The sequence below is a fragment of the Talpa europaea genome (assembly GCF_964194135.1).
Source record: "Talpa europaea genome assembly, chromosome: 13".
NCBI classification, from domain to species: Eukaryota; Metazoa; Chordata; class Mammalia; order Eulipotyphla; family Talpidae; genus Talpa; species Talpa europaea.
The window spans coordinates 79,625,379-79,650,203 of NC_140080.1; the positions used below are offsets into that span (position 1 = coordinate 79,625,379).

The 24,825-nt window shown below is 36.9% G+C and overlaps 1 protein-coding gene across 4 annotated transcripts in view; it reads right to left on the reverse strand.

Annotated features, from left to right (window-relative positions):
* The window catches only part of PIAS2 (protein inhibitor of activated STAT 2), a gene marked incomplete at both ends in the record, with an annotated part of 60,649 nt that overhangs the window by 13,636 nt on the left and 22,188 nt on the right, over positions 1-24,825 (reverse strand). For 3 of the 4 annotated variants that reach the window (XM_084252260.1, XM_084252261.1, XM_084252262.1), the window contains 9 exons: positions 1,415-1,548; positions 3,079-3,239; positions 6,945-7,018; positions 8,681-8,786; positions 10,942-11,076; positions 15,085-15,175; positions 15,308-15,358; positions 19,561-19,645; positions 24,241-24,712. In XM_084252260.1, the coding sequence (XP_084108386.1) occupies positions 1,415-1,548; positions 3,079-3,239; positions 6,945-7,018; positions 8,681-8,786; positions 10,942-11,076; positions 15,085-15,175; positions 15,308-15,358; positions 19,561-19,645; positions 24,241-24,712 (1,309 nt within the window). Of the gene's footprint in view, positions 1-1,414; positions 1,549-3,078; positions 3,240-6,944; positions 7,019-8,680; positions 8,787-10,941; positions 11,077-15,084; positions 15,176-15,307; positions 15,359-19,560; positions 19,646-24,240; positions 24,716-24,825 lie in introns of those variants that run through there. The other variant, XM_084252259.1, reaches the window with a different exon arrangement.

Below are 24,825 nucleotides of genomic sequence, written 5' to 3' on the forward strand. Positions count from 1 at the left end.
ATATATATATATATCTCAAAGGTGTAACACAAACTCTAGTCCTAAGAATTTTAACTGTACAGTACATTAAGAAGAATGCATAGCCAGTATAGCCATAAACTGGGCAGAAACCAACTCCCTAATTCCAGACATCTGTCTATAAAATGAGAGCTTATCTGGGGAGATAAGGTGCCCTCTATGCTTTGCTCAGGGTCAAGCCTCCTTCAGAAAGTATGCTCTTAGCTGCCTCCTAATGCTGCCAAAGGAATGGCACATATCCTGCTACTCACTCTGTCTCCCCATATAAGCAAGTAAGACTCATTTTACAGATGCATGGAGTAAAGGGGAAGGTCTCCCCATGGATGAGAATATTTGGCTTCACTGGCTGTATTTTCTCACAGACATAAGGCAATGTTAAGTCAGAATCAGAGAGTTCCAGTCTAGCAAAGTAATGCAGATGCTTCACCTTAAGCCAGAACTTGATAAAAACTTTCACCTTCCTAAGTTGAAAATACTCCAGACTTCTCACTTAACTTATTCAGACATCACTACCTTTTATTATCAATTAGGACCTCTCTTCTGCCTACTAAAATAGTCTTACGTGCCATGTTAACTCACCATTTCATAGGAAAATATAATTTATTTAGCAGGAAATGAATGCTAGTTGATGAAAGAAAAACAATAGCAACCAATCAACTAAATCACTGGTTTTCTCAAAGATGAGTGAAACTTTCATCGTTCCATACTTAATGATATGAATCCTTTACTTTTCCTCTCTTTCTAGTTTGGACATTATATGCTTTTATTACATTGATAAAATGTCAAACATAGTCAGCACAAAAATCAGATGCAATAAGTAGACTATGTCACATTAAAAGAAACTTTCAGTTCACCTATAGGTTTCAATTACTGAGTCTGCCTTTAGTTTCCCCACTCAGTGTGGACAGGTGCAGGAAGTTAGGACTAAAGTACATCTTGGGTAACTAAAACAATGGTCAAATTCCTTTCACAAAGAAATGAAAACAATTTGTTCATTTTTTAAGCTACCATCTGTGGCCTTGTCCCCCCTCCTCCCCAATGGATGATACTGTCTCTTCAGCCACAACTCCACCTGGGACAATGTAAAAATTGTTCATAGAAATATCATTTATACCTTTTTGTCTTGTAAGACACACCACATATAAAAATGATTTTAGGTGACTTTTTCCTTTACCTTACATAAAAAAAAAATACTGTGAGAAGGCTCATTATAAATAGTATAAACTTCAACATACTTCTTAAAACTCATTTGAGAAAAATTATGTATATAACAGATGATTAAAAGGTAAAGTTAGCAAACTGAATCCCAAATGTAGTTCTAGTGGCCAAGGTTAATTAAAAGGACTATGCTGTACAAGTCTCATTGCTTTGTTCCCTGCTGCCCCTCTGCACATACTTTCTATTTTTGTACATGGTGGGCTGGATACTTTCATAGCTTCTTTCTTCGGTCTCATTGGACACCAAGAACCATCTTCTTGGAATTTGATCTCATCCACATCAGAACAGTCATTGAGAATTTCCATAAAAAGCCTATAAACCAATTTAAAAAATATGTAAGTGTAATCAATGGCTTTGTTCAAAGATGAAATAATAATGTATACATATTACCTTGGAGGCAAAAGAAAGGCAATATTCTATGAATGTTTGTTTGCTCTGGCATTTTAATACCTCACACTGTAAACAACTGGTAATGGCACTGAAAACAGTATTTACTATGATCAGTTGGTAAGAAGACCGAGAAGACCTAAAACAATGCTGGCAGGAGAGTGACTAACTTACTAAGAAAGTAAAATAGTTTAGCCCTTCTTCAAGGTATCTTAATAATAAATCATAAAAACCTTAAAATTCTGATTTTATCATCTGATTCTGTATTTCAACAGCTAAGGACTTAAAGAAATATACAAAAAAAACCTTCAAAAATGTTATCACAAGGCAACTTAAGAAAAAGCAGAAACAAATATTATGGAACAGTAGATAAGTATTTAAATAATTAGCAGCATACCCACATAATGGAATATCAAGAATTTAGGAAACATACCCTAAGATATTAATGGTTCAAAAAAAATTAAAAATAGTAATAATCATCATCTCTCCCTAAACACATAAACCAAAGGGTTGTGTGTGTGTGTGCGCGCATGCACATGAATATTAAGAGAGAATGTGATGAAACAAATATGGCAAAATGTTAACACTTGATGTATCTGGGTCAAAGTTGCACAGGAATCTGCTGCTGTTGCAAATTCTTTTTACATGTGAAATTCTTTCAAAATCAGTCAAAAAGATTTAAAAAGTAAAAATCTATAGAAAAGTAAAAGTACAAAGAGAAAAGTGAAAGTTTCACTTACCTGTCATTACCAAATTCCTTTTAAATCCTCAGAAAAAACTGCTGTACAAGAATCTAGATCTAGAATGCTTTTCATTATATAGTGAGAGAAAATCCTATGTACATGCAAATCACTATACAAAGTACAGTTTCAATCTTTTTAATATGTCAGTAAAAAATTCACCATAGGATGAGCTTTTGATTATCTTAATCTTTTCATTAATTGTATTTTCTAAATCTTATAATGGTACTTAGTTGATACAATTTTTTTAAGTGTTATTCAATAATATCCCACTTGTTGACAACTACATCATTTTCCAGATTCTGACATATGCAATATGAGACACAATGCTTAAAGAGTCTGGACTCCAGAGTCAGAAAAATCTGTGCATTAATTCCAGCTGCATGGTGATCATCTGTGCAACTCCATCCACCTACTATTTGCACTACATTTTTGCAGAGACCCTAACTGTTTCTTCAAAAGCTCTAAGTAAGCAAAATGACATCACTGACTGGGTTTTCATCTTTTATATGCTATGAAATACGATCTTAAAAAGTGGAAGTAAAAGGAAACTACACATCTCATACCCCAAACAAACTGTTATAAAGGAGCCACTAATCACAGTTTAAAAAGTAAGATTTAGTATGATTAAGTATAAATCAGAAAACACAAATATCTGGACTTTATGCCATACTGAACAGAGACAGAGCTACTAACTATATTGGAATATACTTACCCATCTAAGATTAGACTTTCATAGGCAGCTTTTTTGTCACACACAGGACAAATCCAGGTGGGCTTCTTCTCATTCATTTGCAAATAAAGGGCAGCATCAAAACACTGCAGGTGTGTACAAGTCACTGCACGGCACGGGATTGTCAATCTCATTTTTCCTAACTACAGAACAGGGAAGACAAAACGAGAAACCATTTCAGGTAGGAGAACAAAGACTCAAAGAAGATAGAAGACCAAAGAAGTCATAAAGATGCTGAAAATGAAAAAGAAAATTCAAACTAGAATTTATTTCCATCAAGGTCACTATATATAATTTTTTGTATTCATTCATTCCCTTTTGATTTTTAAAAAACCATTTTATTTTTGCAAATAGATAACATGTAAAATCACAGATAGGGAAAGATACATATACAATGAAAACATATCTCTCACCTGCTCTAAACTGAACTAGTTATCGATCTCTGGCATAGCCTTTCATAGATGTTTTATGCATAACCAAGTGTGCATTTTAAAAGACATTTTCCCACAAATGGTGGCATGCAATACACAATTCTGCACCTACTGTCACAGTATAACTTGGTGTTCATGACTGTTTCACATCTATCAGTATATAAATTATGATATGAAAGTATCATAATTGATATGTGGTATATGATACAAAGGATCATTATTTATTGAAGCAGTACCCTAGAGGTAGACAGTTAAATGGTTTCCAATCTCTATCACTACAAATAATGCTATAATAAATATCTATAGGATAAAACCTAGAAGTGAACTTTTGGGGAAAAGGGAATGTGCATTTGTGATTTTTGCCGCATTGACAAACTTCTAACAAGAGGTTACTTACTGTTTTACACATATGCATGTATTAATGTGCTTGTTAATCCTTAAACCTGTCAATACAGCTCCCCTGAATTCTTTGACCTCTGTCAATCTGACAGGTGAAAAATACAACAGTGTGACTACATTTTCCTTATAAGTGAAGCTGAGCATCTTTCTTCACTTCTCAGAGTCATTTGTGTTTCCAAGAGCCAGCTATTCATAACCCTTTCTCATTTTCCCTTTGGTTATCTATTTATAGAATCGCTACATTAATCAGCCTTTTTTATATATGTGATATGAACTGCAAATATATTTTTCATTTATTAAATTTTCTTTTATGTAATCATGTGTGTTGATGTTTCAATGTACTTTTATGTAATTATAGTCCTGTTTAGTTCTCATTCCAGTTCATAGAGGTGTACACCCAGACTAGGTCAGATCAGGCCTCCTGTACAAACTTTCAAACTTTCCTTATAGAAAACATCTCAGTTTTAACCAGCTGTATTATCCTGACAGAAAATCTGTTGTTCCTACTATGAGCCCCAAAAGGACATGGTCTATGTCGATGTTAATCACTGTAATCCAAGTTCAGAGCACATTACCTAGCATGGTGCACATGCTTGGTATTTGTTGATTAAATGGTGGAATAAATGGAGAAGGACTGGAAAGGGGGCAAAGAGAAAGGAAGTGAAGAGAGAAGGACTTCTTTACATGTACTAAAAAGCCTGTAAGAAGTCACAGCAAAACTGTAACATTAGTTGCCTTACTTTTAAGGGTAAGACTTGAAGAATGTTGTTCTTTTTCCTTTTGATTTCTCTCTACTCTCTTTCATATAAAATTAATATTTCACTGTTTTGTAATTTAAAAAGAAAATAATTCAGCAATTTGTCACCACAGCAATAACTAAGGCTTATGGAGTTCTAGCTATATGCAAGGTACAATGCTGAGTAATTCACATAAATCTGAGAGCTGTCTTGCATTTAAATCTAACAACTACACTATAGGGTTGATATATAGTTCCACAAATGAGGAAACTGAGGCACAAACAAGCCAAATAACTTAAACAAACATTACAAAGTTAGAAAGTGGGAACAAGGTAACCACTGTCTACTCACAAGAGAATGAGCAAAAAGAGGACGAACTGTGTCCTAGCATTATAATAACAGTAGTTCTGACTCTGTGGACCTCCTAAAAGAGTTTTAGGGATAAGCAGCTATCTCTGGACCACACTTTGCAGACTGCTACTCCATTCTTTCCTTCTATACAACTTTCATCTCTTCTTGTCATTACTTTAGAATTTCCAAGCATGCAGAAATGACAACCATCCCAAACTACAAAAGTTGCTGGTTTTAAAATTAATCCTACACTAGTATCTTACATTAGTTAATGAGCCTCGCCCAACTTAAGAAGGCATTTATTACCGACTACAAAGCCCGAAAATTTTCCTAATACCAATTATGGCATGTATTAACAAAGATTTGAATGTGCTGAATTCTACTCAGTCAGATAATGGTATTATTTTGAAATTTATTGTTTTTATGCATGAAATGATGTCTAACCAATATAACACTTTTTAATTAGTAAGTGACTACTATCTAAACTGATTTCCACTTCACTGTAGAGTATCTAAAATCATCCATCCTAATTATCTAAACTAAGAGCTTATAAGTAGGGCCTCCTCAGTGGCACAGCGGTTGAGCGCTGGGTTGCGAAGCTGCCTACAGCCTCTGCAGCGCCAGTTCTATCCCCGGCTGCTTCCCGGCCACCGGAGGGGGGTCCCACATGGTGCGCAGACCTCTCCTGCTGCCCGCTGCTCCCCTCAGCAGTGTACTTCGGTCCTTCTGCCTTCTCTGCTCCCTACTCTGGCTCTGGTGAATTCTCTCACCCTCCCGTGCTTCTGACTGTAACCAGTGCTTGTATAAATAATAAATAAATAAATCTTTAAAAAAAAAAAAAAGAGCTTATAAGTAAAAATGGCTCAAATCGGTTCCAAACTATTAGTAGCAGCAGATCCTTTTGTTTTGGGAAACATACTGACTTAAATTTTAAGAGATAAATATCAGACCTGGTTTCCTTTTCGATTCCCCAAGCACCTAGCCCCCTCTGCAGGACATACTGAAAATCACTTAACTGACTTCATCAGCACACAACTCCAGTGTAAAATTCAAATATGGTGTTCAGCAATAAAATTATACAGACTCTGAGATCCTTCTTCAGTAATTACTGTGAAATTACCTTCCTTTGGCCCCAAAGACATAGGTTTTGGACTATTATTTCTTGATTTCATGACATTTCTCATAAAGTTTGTCTCATCTGGATAAGGTTCCCTCCAACACTACTGATTTAAAGAAGCCTTCATACTATTCCTGACCTGTCCTACCTCTTTTTCGGGACTCCAATAGCACAACTATTTGTACTAAGCACAGGAGGCTCCTTTTTCATGTGAGCTGGCATTAGCTCTCAAACTAGACTTTTAATTTTTTGATAATCTCAAGCTTTTTGTATTTCCTCCCACAATTAGCTAAGTACCAAATACTCTATAGGATCTGAGTTGTTGACTGACTCATCTTCACAGTCTTAGGGTAGGAGACATAAGATAAAAATTATTATATAATTTAAAAGCACATTACATTGGGAGTAAGACATCTCACACATTCTAACTCATTAAACCAGTATCAATTAACATCAATTAGGTTGTAGTAATTTTATTGCTATTTTTCAATGCCCTTTACTATTCTGATAAAATAATCCAGTTCTCAACATGTGTTTATTATTAGCTATGGATTATCTACAGAATTAACCATGACCAACTATTCTGAACCTAAAGTTCCTGTCACTTTTTAATACATATCCTTTAAGGTCTGCTCATCTTTCTTAGTGACTAAACAATCTTGCATTCTTTGTATTCATAACACTTAATCATGAAGATGTCTAAACAGGAAAATAAGTTTAGAATTTTATCATATCATTCATTTTCACACTTTTTAGAAAAAATTAGTAATGTATAAAAAGTAAAACACCCCAGACTAAAATAGTTTTACTTACAGGGCACATCAAGGATACCCGAAGGCTAGTTGTAGCAATTTCACTATCAGGATCTGCAGTAAGTTTTTCTTTAACTAGAAGGAAAAAAATTTTTTTTAAGTTTTTAATTAATTCTGAAATATGAAAGAAATTATAGAAATACATATCATCTTACTTAAAATTTCCCAAACACTTCAAATAACTCAAGAAACTACATGAAATAAAACCTACAAAAATTAATCTACTTAGTGTCACTGTATTGAAAACACTATCATACAGCATAAGCTGAAAAAATTATGAACTTGTAACTTCTACATCACATGCTTAAGTGAATTTTAAATTTTCTTCTTAAAAGTAAAACTGCAGTGGCGCCACTCCCCAGTGGCGCAGCAGGTTAAGCGCCGCGCTGTGGAGCTGCCCGCAGCCTCTGCAGCACAGGTTCGATCCCAGCCAACGAAAATCCCACATTGTGCCGCAGACCTCTCCTGTCGTGCCCACTGCTCCCCTCAGCAGTGTGTTTCTGTCATCTGCCTGTTCTGCTCCCTGCTCTGCCTCTGGTGTATCTTGTCACCCTCCTGTGCCACTGGCCTGTACCCCAGCTGTTGTGTAAAAATAAATAAATCTTTAAAAAAAAAAAAAGTAAAACTGCAGGTAAGGAAGAGTTTCAAAGCAGAAAGCTATTTCAGACTTGAGGACAATATAATTAGGAAAGGAACTCAGAAAGCAACAGTTGAACTTCTCTCTCTTACTAATACACATTCATGACTGTTTTTCATTACAAAATATCGATTGTTTCCAACAACCGTTAAATTTGTAAACAGAAAAAGTAAAAATATTCTTTACTTTTTTTGACAAGTGAAAATTACTATGGACATGTTAATGTTTCTGTGATTTTATTCACCTGATATTATTTGCAAATTACTGTATATACAAACTACTAAGTACACAGATGTTCAAAAGTCTAATTCTCAACACCATCATAGGGAGAAGAGGATTGGAACTGAAGACAATGGACCTGGAAGAACCAAGAAAAACTAGGGAAAAGCTTCCTCAGCTTTCAGTCTAAGGAAGAGCAACAATTCTGTCTAAAGCAATGAGAAATCGTAGAACTATAAGGAACAAAATACCATTTCAATAGTCTTCCACGGTCCTTTTTCAACCTATGGATCCTTTTCTTCTTATTGGCCCATTCACTGACATGGAAGGTAAAGTTAACTAGGGGAAAATACTCTTCTTTTCCAGAAAAATATCTTACTCAACTAAATTCAGTTACTGAACTCAATTATATACAATTTGGGTTAACTTTTTTCTCTATTATTATACATTATGAAAGCATCATTGCAAATATACATCTCAAAAGGCAAATGTTATTGTTGACAGCAACATTTCTTTTGTAAAAAGAGCTTATGTATTTTTTTCTTGCAATGTACTTCTCTTTATACTGGAGGCTTGGGTTCCTACTCTCAAGTCAACGTATACATCAAAACTACCATCATGCTAATGTCTGTTTACCTTAATGAGGTATAGGGGTAAAATTCAGACTAGTTGGGATTTAAAATTGATCCTCTTGGGAGTGGTTTCTAAAAACGAAATTTTTCAGCTTACAGGGCTTCATTCTTAGAGTATTTTTTAACTCAAAATTCTTTTTAGGTTTTCTAATTATTCCCAAATTGTTCCTGTATTGATGTATTATGTGAGGCTTCTCACTCCCCCGCCCCCATTAAATCTCATATGGTCAGTCTTCAAACATTACTTACTTAGTGCTCTGGAATGATCAGGGTTTCTAATACCTTTCATTTTCAATCTCTGTAATAACATGGCTGACGTGAGCTGTCGTACGAGATAAACAGACATGGAGTAATTCTACGAAGAAAGATAATCTGTATTAAAGACAGACATAATGGCCTATTTTACATAAAATACTTATCTAAGAAATTCTAGTTTCTAAAAATAACATTCAAAATAAGTTCTATAGGAAGGTGACAAAGTCAACTCAGCTACTTTAGGGAAGATAAATACCTAATCATATTAGGTACTTCTCAACTACGAGTCACTTTAAAACATCCAGCTTAGGTCAGTAGTTTCCAAATTGAGCTTCTAATTTAGCAAAACTGGTACGTTAGGCGTCATCACCAAGGACTGAAAGAGAATGCATTCCTCAAAGCCCACTTCTAATTAGAATTGTTCTGATTTTACTTAACAGGGTTCTCACAGTATTAAAAAATGGGTTACAAGGGGTTAAGTCTCAGCACTATAAAGCTATCGCCAGCCACTATAGCATGAGTTTGGTCCCCAGCCAGGGACTAACCCCCATGGCGCAACAGACCTCTCCTGTCTCACCAGCTGTTCCCCTCAGCAGTGTATTTCCGTAGATCTGCCTGTCCTGCTTCCCGCTCTGTTTATGGTGAATCCTCTCATACCGGTCTCCCCCTAAGCATCTCTGGCCTAGACCCCAGTTCTTATATGCACAAATAAATAAAAATAAATCTTTTTTTAATAAAATAAATAAAAAATGGGGTACATTACAGAAAATCAATGTTCAAACACCAATGTCTGAATTAACACTTTAAATGTAGTGTTCCAAAGTTCTAGTTCTGGCAGAAGAGACCTGCTACACAACCTTGAACAAATTAGTTAAATAAACCCCAAAGTCAGCTTTCTTCTGAGGAAAACTGATGATTTAACTCTTGATCCCAAATGGATATTTTACTGGGGAGGGACAGCTGCTACAGTAAAAGACAAACAAAGATAAAAATCAAAATGACAAGGCCAGAAAGTAATAGTGTTCAGTCCCATGCCTCTCAGATTTTAGATCTCACCCAAAGGAACTCTCATTAGTTATTTTTACTTATGAAGAGTTGATATACTACTTCGCCTAATGTTAAAAATCTATTTTACCATTTCATTATGTATATTCATTCAATGGGTTGCACAATAAACAAAACACTTTCAATATTTGCCCAACAAAATATTTTAGATCATTTTTAATGTCCTACAACGGTTCTTTTAAATAATATTTAAATACCCTATTTATAGGGCCTCCCCGGTGGCACAGTAGGTTAAGCACCACACCGTGAAGCTGTCAGCAGCCTCTGCAGCATGGGTTCAATTCCCGGCCGGCCAGGGAGAAACCCACATGGTGTGGCAGACTTCCCCTGCCTCACCCTCTGCTCCCCTCAGCAGTGCCCATCTCAGCAGTGTCCGTCTGCCTGTTCTGCTCCCCTCTCTATCTCTGGTGAAATCTCTCTCTCCCCTGTGCCTCTGACCTGTACCCCAGTTACTGTATAAATAAATCTTAAAAAAAATACCCTATTTACAGTGCAAATTTTGTCAGTTTATTATTTTAATTATAAGGAAAATGTATTATTCCCATTATGTAACAAAAATACCACCACATCTTCAATGTTTATGATCATTTACTAACATCATCCTTTATATATGCACACAACTAACATCATCCTTTACATATGCACATCATCCTTTACATATGCACCTTGGAAACAAAGATTTTATATAATCTTTATAATAAGCATGCCTCAAGATAAATTAAGTGTGCCAAAATCAACAATGGTCAATTTGTAACTAACACAAGAATTTCTGAATCCTTAGCCAATGCTTCACCAGGGTACATTCAGTTCATGCAAATGAAAATTAGGAATCAGTGCCCTACAAGAAAACTGACAAATTAAAGCAATCCCTCCAAAGCTTTCTTTGTTTCTCTTCATAAATACATAAAATCACCCAAGTTTATAATTTCTTAAAATATGATTTAAACACAACCATAAAGAGCATTGTGAAGAAACCATTACCTTTATTCCCTTTCCAAAGGAATATTCAGGAAAACTTTAAGTTTTTAACCTTAAGAATCTCTACACCTCCACCCCTGAATTCAGAGTTACTGCCTTTTAGAAATTACAATCAGAAAACTAAACAAGGTAGTGCCAGTACCCTCAGAATAAATAAATAAATAAACAAACCAATACCCAGTTTTATGCTACATAGAGGAGAGAATTTTTACCTTCCCAATTTCTGATGCCCAAGAAATGGAAATCTGATTTGGCACAGCTGAAGATAACCTAACTAAAGACGTGATATTCAAAGGGCGTCCAGGGCGCTTCTGCTCAATTCCATTTTTAGGTGGTGGTGCATAGCCCTACAACCATAAGAAAGAAAAAATTAACCTTAAATTATCTGAAGATTGAACTTTTTCTCCAGATACAGCATCCTGACTAATTTCACTCATTTTTATTTATCCAGGAAATCAGAGTGTTCATTCTAAGGTCACCAATTCAAACGAGGAAAATTACTTTCAAAGGGTTAGTAAATGTTTCTCAAGTTATGAAAAGTACACACAAAAAAATTCATGTTTCATAATTAAAACTAAAGATGCGATATGCTACAATATTGGCTATGAATCTTTTTAGAGATAAAGTTGCACCTCTTTGTATCGACTGGTATTAGGAACTCAATATATTCAACACTGGGGGCAGAAAGAGGAAGGACAAACTTTGGGAACTAATAGAAAGGATAAACTGATGAATCTCAAAGAATTATTAAAATCATGTAAGTGATAAAAATGTTTTCCACTGCCTTCTCCCCAGGTAGAACAGAGACTGTCATCTTTAAGGTCAGGTCATGTTTATAAATAAAAATATTTCTACTGGCATTAAATTCTAATAGCCTGATGGCTATAATAACTTGTATTTCATGCTAGTCATCAAGTATTTGTCTTAAATAGTAAATGTACACATTTTGATTCATATTATATCCAAATTTCAATTACCATTTGTTTGTGATTTTCAAAACCAAAATGATAGTTTTTAGAAAATTAAAATTTCAAAACTATAAGTTAAAAATCATGCCATTTTTCACTGAACCTAAGCAGCCATTGATCAAATTTAATGATGTACCACTGAGAAGGAAAAAGCACTAAAATAATAATACAATGTAATATCACTACTTTTGCATACATTGCAAGAAAATATAAGCAAAATGAATTAGCGGAAAGATTTCCTTTTGAATATATAAAACAAGTTCCTGAACCACTTTTTACTCAGTCATCAAATGCTTATGTTATTCACCTGACACTATACCATCAAGAGCTCTGAAGAGGAAAGGATTTCTTAAAACACAGTGTATTCCACTAAGAGTGCTCAGATTTCCTTGCAAGTAAAAGGCACTCAAAGTTTACAAACAGCCAGGATTCATGCTCATTCCTCAAAATGTCCTTATATCATTTGTTGACTGAAAAACCAAGAGAATGCAAAAATCACTCATGCCAAGGGACTCCATCAAGGCTGTACAAGTGCAGGCAATGACAGTACATCACAGCTGCCACCTGTCCACCAGCAATTTTAAGACACCTTGGGGTTTCAGGGATGTTAAAACAAGCACCTTGGAAACAATGATACAGGCATATGACACGGGGCACTAGGAAGCACACCTGTCTATCACAACTAAGGGACATCCCTCACTGCCTCATAAAAGGTAGGACAGCACTCATTAGGTGGGAATTCACATATGTGCAATCTAAAATTAACAGTGAAACTTTTGAAATCATTAAACACAGAACAGGGAAGACCCTTCAAAAACTTTCATTATAATATGGGAAAAAAGTGACAGAGAGAAAATATGAGAATGAAGGGAGAACAGTTAAGTCCAACTAAAGTTGTTCACGCGCAATAAATCGAGCCAAAAAAACTCTTAAAAAAAATTCTCTTAGGGCCTCCCCGGTGGCGCAGCAGTTAAGCGCTGGGTTGCGAAGCTGCCCGCAGTCTCTGCAGCGCCGGTTCGATCCCCGGCTGCTCCCCGGCCACCGGAGGAAGGTCCCACATGGTGCGCAGACCACTCCTGCCGCCTGCTGCTCCCCTCAGCAGTGTCCTTCGGTCCTTCTGCCTGCTCTGTTCCCCGCTCTGGCTCTGGTGAATTCTTTCACCCTCCCGCGCTTCTGACTGCACCCAGTGCTTGTATAAATAAATAAAAATAAATCTTTAAAAAAAAAAAAATTCTCTTATAGGCGCAGGGGTTAAAGTCTCAGCACTATCAAGCTATCGGCAGCTACTGTGGTATGAGTTCGATCCCTAGCCAGGGACCTACCCACATGGCACTGCAGCCATGTATTTCAGAAGATCTGCCTCTTCTGTTCCCCACTCTGTCTCTGGTGAATCCTCTCACCCTCCGTACCTCTGGGCTACACCCCAGTTCTTGTGTGCATAAATAAATAAATCTTTAAAGAAAAAAAATGTCCTCTTATAAGGACACTAGGAATTGGTTCAAAGATCAACAAGCACAAGGACTATCAACACCAATATCTGGGAAGCTGCTTTGCCTGTTCTTGGCCTAGAGGATAATGTTCACTGGTAGATTGAGCAAATGAAAACAACAGCACAGGGTCTAAAAACATGACAAAAATAATCTATGAACTAGCTAATGGAGAAGGGTACAAACTGAAATTTGAGACAGCAAGCAACAATGTCATAAGTCAATCTGACAAAAGAAGAGGGCAATAGGAGGAGGGAGAGTAACAGTGAGCTAGAAGAATGAGACGTTAGCAAACTCAAAATCAAGTTATGTACTAGTCCTAATCACCTGAAGCATTTTAAAACTATTCTCTACTCCCATGAATGGACTGATTTCAGTGGTAATTTTGTATTATGTTAAGTTACATTCTCCCTCTGATCATCAGCATCACCTCCACTCAATCACCAATAACCTGGTTATTGACAATAGGATATAGTTGGGATACTGTACATTTAAATATTTAGCATTCATTTATTTCTAGCAATTTTCCCTATCTAAGTTCATTTGACAAGGGATCTCCCAAGCAAATCTACTTTATGTATGACACAAATGGGACCCCCTAGACAACCAAGAAGTGAGATCTGTACAAGGATCAACCTCGGCCATGCACCCTCTTTACTTGGTGTTCAATGAGAACCCGCTGGCTCTGCAGGGCCCAGAGTCCTACACTATGTTTCATGACCCACTTAACTACTCTTAGATGTTGCTGAAACTTATTTCAGAGCCAAGCCAGATGCTCAGCAGAAATGCTCACCTTCTTTTCAATAGTCACAATAATGTCTTCTGTGCTGAAATGGCAACTTAGTAGGCTGGTAGAATCATTATTTTTCAGCATTTCAGACCAAAATACCTTCACCAGCAGCAGAGCATGGTGACAAATAGGCTGTGCCCCACGACTTTTTGGACTATGGCTTTGCTGGCCTTCTATACTGCTGTACCAATTTAGAGGCTATCCAGGCTTAAGTGAATATATAAACATTAGTACAACTAAACAATTAAGTGTTCTTTTTAAGATCTGACTAACAGAATCTGAGGAGTTCAAGAGCTCTCAGGTCAGAAACAGACTGTGTCTATTTCAGTACAGAGACCCACATTCTGCTTAGCTGCTCACAACAGGCTGTCAGTCAGATATCACTGTATCTATCCCCACAAGGAAGTGCATCAAGACCCAAGCTCAGAATCCTTTATATTTCCATGTCCAGTTGTCCTCATTAAGTCTCTGACTTTCATCGTCTTACCTCATGCACAACCCAGGCCCAACTAAATCAGCCATCCATCAAAACACGCTGCCCTAAATATGTAAGCCTGCTCTGCTACTGGGCCATTTGATATAATCCTAAGAGTCTATACAGTTCCCTTGCCTTCTGACATAAAATGCTCCAGGCTTATCTTCTCCATCTCCCTTAGACACAGAACCAGTCATTTCTCCAAAGAGTCAAGAATCTCTCCAGTGAGGGGCCTCCCCGGTGGCGCAGTGGTTGAGCGCTGGGTTGCAAAGCTGCCCGCAGCCTCTGCAGCGCCAGTTCGATCCTCGGCCACCGGTGAGGGTCCCACATGGCATGACAAACCTCTCCTGCCGCGCCTGCTGCTCCCCTCAGCATGTACTTCGTCAGTCTGCCTGTTCTGCTCCCCGCTCTGGCTCTAGTGAATTCTCTCACCCTCCCGCATTTCTGACTGTACCCAGTGCTTGTATAAATATATAAATAAATCTTCAAAAAAAAAAAAAAGAATCTCTTCAGCGGAAAACAACACTTAATCTGTACACCAAGACTGTTCACTGGTACTGAATTGTCAATTTCTAGAACTTGTCACTAGCTATATTAAAGTTATATGCAAGCCTAGTGAATAAAAAGCAACTTACAGGCAAAGGAAACAGCTTCCCATTTACTTTTATACACAGACTATTGGGATAGTTATCTTCTTGAGGGCAACTTGTCTCTGCCAGGCAAAGTCTACATTAAAGGAGAAAAGAGAAATTATTCTTAAACAGTGTTCTCAAACATACTTATTTATCTTCAAATTCAGGACTGCATGTACGTAATCTGCAAGTATATAATAAAAGTACCAGAAAATTTCAAACTTGCCTCAGCTGAACTTGGACTGTATAATCTCTCCTACCACCTGGCAAAAAATCCCTGTTGGAAAGAGAAAGAAATTAGGTTAAGAAAGCACAATGAAAATTAACAGCAACAGTCTTACCAGAAAAAAAAGCATTGTTTGAATTTTTACTCATAGTCCTTAAAAGATAATACCAGCCTTCCAAGAACACAAGCCTTAATGAAGCACTATAGTGATGACCCTCATTTACTGAACGTTTAGTCATGTCTTTATGGCAATTTTAAGGTAATTCCAGAACTTGCATAAAGCAGTATTTATTTTAAGAGGCTAAAGATTTGGTTAATATGAAAAGGAGCACACTAGATTCTTAGTTAATGTGGAGTTAAGTCTGACCACTAGTTTTTAGTTACTCAGGTGACTGTAACACAGAACCAAGACGAAGAACTGATACCTGGAGTCTCATTATCTCTATAACATGACAGCCTCATAATTATGTATCCAGTTAAGGACACAGAACCACTTATAATTTCTGGATGAGAACCTATTAGAGTCCCATATAAAATATCTTTGGCACTGAACCTTCCAAACCCATGCCATTTCAAAATGGAGTCCACAATGAAGCAGTACTGTTGTATGGGAGGGTGTCAGAAATGTAAAAGCTCAGGTCCCTTACAGACCTGCAGAACTAGAATTTACATGTTAACTAGATCCCCAAGTGACATGTATGCACATTACAGCTTAAGAAGTACTGTTCTTAGCTATTACATAAATCTTGGATTTTTAGAAGATCACTAGTCATTAGTCCTTCTTCATTTTGCTCTTAACTGGGCCAGTCTTCTCAACGTTTCCACTTCTTTATGTTCACTGGAAGGCACTAAAGCAATGTAGTGACCTACTTGAGTTTTAGAATCCCAGCTGTATGCTCTTGGGCAAATTATGAATTCTTCACCTTTCTGTGCCTCAGTTTCTATATTTGCTAAAGAGGAAAATTAATGCAGTAACTCATTCACAGAGTTTTCGTGACCATTAAACATGTTAATTACACATGTGAAGAGCCTGAATGTAAGAAGAGCTCAACACATATGAGCAGCTGGCTGCTCTTATTGTTAACTGTGGTCTGTGTTTCCCTAGTAGTAGCTTCACCCTTCTCAAATGTGTATTCAAAATATCCCAATATCCTAGACTCATTTACCTCTTGCAAGAAATTCCTATCATCCTACTCACTAAAACCAAGAAATAGTTCAGTCTGGGCACTGAAATGTTAAAACTAAGTAAGAGACAACACTTGTCTCAAAGTTCTCATATTTCCATCAGTAACAGCGGCTTCACTAGTGCAATATTCTCAACAAAAGTAAAGGTAAGGAGCAAGCAGAGATACACAGCACAATTGAAAACAGAAATGATAAAATATGACTTAAAAAGATAGAAAGAACGTGTTAGAAAGGGCTTTGAATAGCTAAGGACTTACGCTTTACTCTAGTGAGGGAAACTGATGTAAACTAGGAAACACAATGTGCTAAATACCTTCAAAAACATTTTGAGAAATTTCTGCCAGTCACTGTTCTAAGAACTTTCACATGTTGATCTCATTCATCCATCAAATATAAAGTAGGCATTTCTTTATGCCAGGCCTGTGACAGGTTTTGAGAATATAAAAATAAATAACGGATGCTGCTTTCATCAATAAGTAGTCAAATCAATGGGACAAAGCTTTGATAGAAAACAAATATGTAGTACATTGAGAAACAAAGGATGGGTTTTGAAAAACTTGGAAAGGTTAAGACCTGAACAAACCCTTAAAACATCAGTGATTTGCCAGAGTAAGGAAGAAGAGGATATGCAAAGGTACATCTGTGAAAACCCACTCTGAGGATAGGCTGCTAGGGATGGGATGATAAAAAAGATGAGTAGAATGAGATGTTTAAGAGAACTGCAAGGAAGGCAATGAGTTATCACTACAGGGTTTTTAAGCAGAAGAGAGGAAAAACTGAGTGGGCTTTAGAAAGATTGCACAGTCTGCTGGGAGAGTTAAGAGATCATTACAATTACACAAAAGAGGAGGGTTTGAAGTTACTTTAGATGTAAAGAGCACTGAATGATTTTTAGGCATAAAAGCTGATAGGATTCCATGACTAAGCAGTCAGGAAAGCAGAATAAGGGGAAGACAGCATGTAGACTGAGTGATACCCAGGTTTTGGAATGGTACAAACTGATAGATGGTGATACCACTCATCAGGATAAGGAGAAAAGGTAAAGCAGGTTATGCCATTCAATTCACCAATCGCTAGGTGAAGTGGTGACTATTATTTTCCAATTTTACATACTGGGTACATGAGATTCAATGGGCTATAGTAACTTACCAAAGGGCATGCAGACCTAAGTAGATGAGACACAATTCACATGCCAGCTAGTATTACTCTAAGTTAGCTTCCCTCCAACTTGCTTCAAGCTTTAAAACTTAAGACACAGGGGCTCCCCTGATGGTGCAGAGGTTGAGCGCTGGGCTGCAAAGCTGACCGCAGGCTCTGCAGCGCCGGTTCGATCCCCGGCCACCGGCAAGGGTCCCACATGGCATGACAGACCTCTCCTGTCGCGCCCGCTGCTCCCCTCAGCAGTGTATTTCAGTCTGCCTGTTCTGTTCCCCGCTCTGGCTCTGGTGAATTCTCTCACCCTCCAGTGCTTCTGACTGTACCCAGTGCTTTTATAAACAAATACATAAATCTTAAAAAAAAAAAAACAAAACTTAAAGACATAAAACAACAATGTAGTATTGCAAACTGACAGATATGGTAGATGAAGTGTGGGATAATATAAAGAGTGTCTGTCCAGGCAGAGTCCAAGCCATTAATGAAATAGGTAATAGGAGGAAATACAAGAAGCAGAAATCTCCTTGTGGCCTGTTTATTTTTCAACTTTGCACCCCTAAAGCTTGGAACATTGTCTGGGCCACAGATAAAGGCAGCTTTGGGAGGAAGGCATGTTCAATTTCGGGTGTACTGTGCCTGATGCATGTGAGGGTCATCAAAGTAGTGGCAGTGTCAGAAGTCTCCAGAGGGATGTGTTGGTGACTAATTTTTGCAGCCATCAATATAAAAATGACAAAGCACCTTCATAGAGGACGCTATCACAGATTATTGAGAAAAGAATTACAGACTGATTCCTGGGAACACGTAACAGATGTCAGTGTGAGAGACCAAGAGGGCACAATTAGAGACGTAAATAAGCCAAATGGAAGAGGTACTGAAACCAAGAAGAAAGCTGAACTCACAGATCCACCTTCACAAGATGTACTAAGAAAACAAAACAACCCAACCAAAATGCACACAAGGCTCACTTTAGACCTTATTACTATTACTGCAAAGGGGTAAAGATGCATGAACAACAGGGGTTCTCAAGTTGCTGCACACTGGAAACAGTTGGGGAGAGTTAAAAACTACTGTTTGTGTTGCATCCTCAGAGAGTCTAATATAACTTATATGAATAAAACCTGGGCATCCAGACTCTTAAAGCTCCCAGTAATCCTCCTATACAAAGTCTGAAATAACACAGAGAGTTAAATGACACAAGAAGCATAATCATCCAGATACAAAAATGTATAGTATGTTACAGAACCAAATGAGCCACTTTTCCCCCCAAAAGAGGTAGAACTGTTATGAAGTAAGAACCAGAGCTCCCTGGAACTCAATTCCAGGACTGAGGCAGAGAAAATAAAAGATGAGCCTGGATCACCTTGTGCCAGAAAGCTACTGCCCAATGTAACAAAAGTAATTCAAAAGATAATCTCAGATTTTATTCAAAGGTTAAATTTTTGTTCTAACAGAGTATTAAATTTTGTTGGATTACCTTTAATCAAAGCATACCCTACTCACTTAAGGAAAAAGAGCCCAATAATTATGATAAAACAGTATCCCCCAAAACACGTGGAAGCCCTGACCCTCAATGTGACTATAGGTGGAAGCAGAGGCTTTGAAGAGTGATTAAGGGTAAATGAGGTTCTAAGAGTGGACTCCTAAGACAAAGGCATGCATACACACACACACACACACACACACACGAGGAAAGACACATGTGTGAACACAAAGCTAAAGGAGATGGACACTGCATGTCAACCAGAGAGGACTCAAGAGAAACCAGATCTGTTAACACCTTAGCCTGGACTGCAAGACTCCTAGGAAAATGCATTTTTTTTTAGTCTCCAAGTCTGCAATACTTTGTTATGGCAATCTTAGCAGACTAATACACCGACACACAGAGAATACATTCCAAACAATATTCTTACCTGGATATGCATATCTCTCTAACTTGCTGAGGTGTCAGAGCAAAAATAAAGAACTTCTCTTGAAATCGTTGAATACTGCTTTGAACTGGGGAGAAAAAAAGATAGATAATATTCCAACAATAAATCTAAAGATGTAAGCACCTGGCTTATACAACCAGGCTTTCTGATAAAATCTATCAAATTCTGAAATTTTTCTGATTAAAATATCCCAAGTAAAGAAGCACTAAACTACATTCATCATGGAATCATGAAAGTAAACGTCACTCTAAAGCTGGTTAAATTTTTAAGTATTTATCATTCTTTATTCTAAATCTAGTGAAAATATCGCATAACCTCTCCAACTTACATTTCTTCTTTGACTATAGCATCAGCAATGAATATTCAAGAAGCAGGTGTCTTTTGTTTTCTCAATTTTTATTTCCTTTCTTTGCCATGTTTTATTTCCCACAATTCATATTCAATTACACAAGCATTTGTATAAGACTAAACTTTAAAACTTCTAAGATGATAGAGTAATTAAGTTATCTAATACTCTGCGTGCAAAAAGATTACTCAGTTAAAAAAGATTACCCTATGAAGCCACCCTTCTTAACTACATTATTAAAAGTTGGAATGTATTTCCTTCTCAGACAACTGTAACAGACTGAAACTGATGCACTAAGTCATCGATATGCTAGGACTCATTAAAATAAACAAAAGGAAAGCTAATAGACGCCTGGAGTCTTTTGCTTCTTTACAAGTATTGCCATAACATGGAAAAGAAGGCAAACTGGGTGTTTTCCTGAAGAAAAATAATTAAAATGCCAAACAAATATCCAATGTCAAGGACTTCAATTCTCAAATCAAGAAAAATACTAACTCCTTGCTAAAAACACTCTTTTCTTTAAGGATAGGGAGTTTATCATAGCAATCACATGAAATCATGTCATAACATGATTCTTAGTTTCCCAAAACATTTTTAAAAGGAGGAGGAAAGAAATGCTGGCTATGATGAAGGCCTAAAAATTAAACAGAACTGTGGGGCATAAAATTACAAACACATAAAACACACAACTACAGTAAAATTTTTCTGTTTCTTGGATTCCTGCTCACTCCTCCACTCTTGCTTTCTTGTGCACATTTCACCTGTCACTCTCCATCCCTCACTAGTCACGAATGATCTCTTAATTTTCAAATTCAGTAAACACACTTAAAGGTTAGAGATAACTACAGAGTCTTCAAACTTAGTTAATGGTGTGAGCTCCCAATCCCTTCAGTTAGTAACCTTGAAAAGACCTAACATAGGTACAGAGTCCCAAAAGAAGAGAAAATGGGGTATTTTTAAAGCTTACAGAAGTAATGAAAATATTCCATAATTTTGATGGAGGGGAGAAAAGTCCTTACAAATCAAACCTCAAGCAAAATAAAAACAAACTAATTAGTCACATCAAACTACTGAAAATCTATGATGACTATAAAATCTTGAAAGCAGCCAGTGGGGGAAAAAAAGAAATATACACAAGGGAACACTGTTACAGTAAAGGCTAGCTTATTATCAGAAACAAATTAGAGGTCATCTTAAAGCCGTGGAAAACACAACTGTCAACTGAAAAATCAATACTCTTCAAAACAGGATGGACTGATGATTTTCAGATAAACAGAAGCCAAGAGAATATGTTGAAAGCAGGCATGAACTGCAAGAAATGTAGAAGGAAACTATGAAGGCCAAAACAACAAAGAGTGACAGCAAATTCAAAACCAAATTTTCAAGAATGAAAACCCAGTTCAAACAGTGTAAAAAAGAAAAGTAAATATAAAAGAATATGCTGGTTTTCACCTGTAATTTCCTTAAAAAGCAACTGTTTAAAGCAAAAGTAATGACCTTAAAAGGCAGGCCTTATAAGTACAAGTGACATACAACAGCCCAAGTGCTGTAATTCATACTTCTTTCTTTAACGCTTGATTAACATAAAAATCCTGAGAGACTGATCTATTTTCAGTGCACCAAAATTGTCAACACCTGCAGTGCTGTGCACAACCTTTGGTGAATCCAATATTTGAGGCCCTGTCTAAATGACTTACAAAGTACACATAAACCAAGAACTTTCCAATTTTATCTAGAATCTTTCCATAGTTGCTATATGTTAATATTTATCAACAATTTATAGCATGTGAAGTTAATGCTAGCAATTTATATAACAGATGTATCTTCACCGTGCCTTTTATTTTCTGACATATTCTAGCCTTATCATTATTTACTGTCATATTTTCAATCCAAAATACACTAATTTTTTAACCTTCTAACCTCAAAATTTAAAAGATTTCATAGATAACTATTTCATAAATCTGATAAAAATAAGGCTATATAACATTTAAAAAATTCTGCTCTTTTTCGCTTTAGAGAAATCAAGATAAAGTTTTTTTTTAAAGTCTTGTTTCATAAGCTTATAAAGTTTATAAAAATAATAATGGGTAGGAGTCCTGAAAAACATATGACTAACTCAGGAGTAATAGTTTGTGAGGTAATATGTACCTCTTACATTCTAATTTAAACTATGCTCCAAAGGCAGGTTTTTCTTATCTTCAACATAAACTACTTCGAGCATTACTTTATCTAAGCCAAATGAAAGAGTTATCTAAACACTGAATACACAAGTTTTATTTTAGTAAACTTACAAAGAATCTACTACTTTCCTTTAACCTTACTGAAGTTAATGAAACTCTATGAAGAGTAGAGAAAAAAAAGAAAAATCCCTATTTCTTCTTCTGAACAAAGCAGGAAATTAAGAGCAAGTCTCTGGGGCATCCCTTTGGAACACCGCTGATGCCCAGGAGCACAGACACACTGCTACATCTTCCATCTCCAGCCTCCTTTCCGGGCATTAAACAGTGACACCTTGCACTGTCTCCAGGGTCCCAGGACTTCTGTTCTCAGTCCTCACTTCATTCATAATCCTGAGGTAGGGTCACTGGAATATATCACCATTCTGAATCTTTCTCAAAATGCAAAGAAATAAACATGCAATAATTGCTGAGAGAGAAATGTGTGAATGAGCCATGATATTGGGCACTGGTATAAACTAAAAACCTTGAGAATGGAAGAAGTAAAAAATTAATTGTGGAAATATTTTAACCAGATAAATCAAATTGTAAAAAAGAGGTTAAAGATAAAAATAAAATCATAAAAGAAAAGCAGTAGGTAACAAACATTTAAAAGGCTTGCTCCTGTTAATTTTTAAAATGAAAAGCTGAAGGAAGTTTCACCTATCAGAATCAGACTGATTTTTAATGCAACCAATAAAGTACAATGAGACATGTTCTTACTTTCTAGGATTTTAACCAGCACAGCTATTCTGTAAACTTATGTAACAATATACTGTCAACAGTCTAATATGTTCTTATTCTGTGATGGAAAAATTCTACTTATAGAAATTCGTACAAATAATAAAATGTGAACATCAGGGAATCCTTATTCCAGAACGAGTGTACTGAAGGGATAAAATGCATTACTCTGCCTGCCAGTCTTAGTTTTGCTAAACAAAAGCAATTACAGCAGAGGAAGGGGGTGGGGGGAAGCACAGCCTCCTTGGTCTGCCACCAATCAGATCATACTGACCCCTTTAGCCAGTTCTGCTCCTCAAAATCTTCTGGCTCAACCAAGATGTAATGCTATATAATTCTACACAAAAAGGAGAAAGCACATGAATGTATCTGAGAGTTTTTCAAATGACTTGAAAAGGGGTTTTCCCAGATACAAAGGAAAACAATCTCTCAGATTTACTATGAAATGTTATTTCTCAAATAATTTATTTCATCAGTAAATCCGAATACCACAGCAAATAATTTCAATACACAGAAGGAAATTATGCCACTGTAGCCAGGATAAAAATCTGTTAAAGTCACATCAACTTGATATATATGATAAAATTTATTAAATTTTCTCAGCAGTTGATGGATATTAAAAAGCTGAGACTAGTCTCTGAAACACCTGCCATCATAACCAGCAAAAGTCAAACTCCTGGGCCTCCCCGGTGGCGCAGCGGTTGAGCGCTGGGTTGCGAGGCCGCCCGTGATCTCTGCAGTGCCGGTTCGATCCCCGGCTGCTCCCTGGCCACCGGAGGAGGGTCCCACATGGCGCGCGGACCTCTCCTGCCGCCCGCTGCTCCCCTCAGCAGTGTGCTTCGGTCCTTCTGCCTGCTCTGCACCCCGCTCTGGCTCTGGTGAGTTCTCTCACCCTCCTGCGCTTCTGGCTGTACCCAGTGCATGTATAAACAAACAAACAAATAAATAAATAACATGCCTCTATTAAAAAAAAAAAAAGTCAAACTCCTGTGCTACTTTAGAAAAAATTAAGTATAAAAGACTTATTTGTTAGGAAAACAGTTCAAAAGCTGTATTAAACAGAAAACTAAATGTTGTAAAAGAATCAAAATGTGGGCTAACATGCAATACATTAAAAGACTTGTGTCTGTTCCCATATGCACATAATTAATTTAAATTCTAAATCACGAGAACATTCCAGTGAATGAATGGCCTGATATTAGATTTCAGTCATGGCTGCCAACAATTTATTTGCACACTTAAACATTTGACAATAATGCCATAATGCCTCGATTTTATGTTATCAATAGCAAATCACAAGTCAACAGTTGAAAGCCTCTTGGTTTATTTAATATGCTCTTGTCCAGAAGAAACACTTACCTAAACTTGTGGGCTTGATGAGAACATCAAGGACGTCATAAAAGGGCAAGTTTTTTAACTGCACATCGGGATGGACAGGAGGAATTGGGGGAGATGGCTGCTGCATCTCAAACGTGGGCTTAGTATCTTGAAGCAGCACAGAACCAACAGGAGAGGACGGTGAGTGAGGTGTAACTGAAGTGGAAGGCAACGAGTGGATTCCAGCCACGGCCAACTCAGGCTCTACAGGTGATGAGCTACCATCCAAATTGAAAACCGATGATTTGATTGTAGATAAGTCAGAAAGTCCTTCAAGAGTCCGTGGGTATCGGCGTCTATACAATTCTCGGATTTTAATCTGAACCGCAGGGCTGCAGCCACTCTTCAATAAATGCAACGCCCTCATCAGGAGGTCATGCTTCCGTCCACTTTTATTCCGTCCAGCAAAGCCTAGTAATACTTGTAGTTCAGAAACCCTAAAACTAGAAACCATATTCTAAAAGGAAAGAAAAAAAGGACATAAGTAAACAAGCACCCTCAGGCATATAAAAACCCTATGTAAAACTGTAAAAATCTGATTTTTCCCATATTTGATCAAGTGGCATG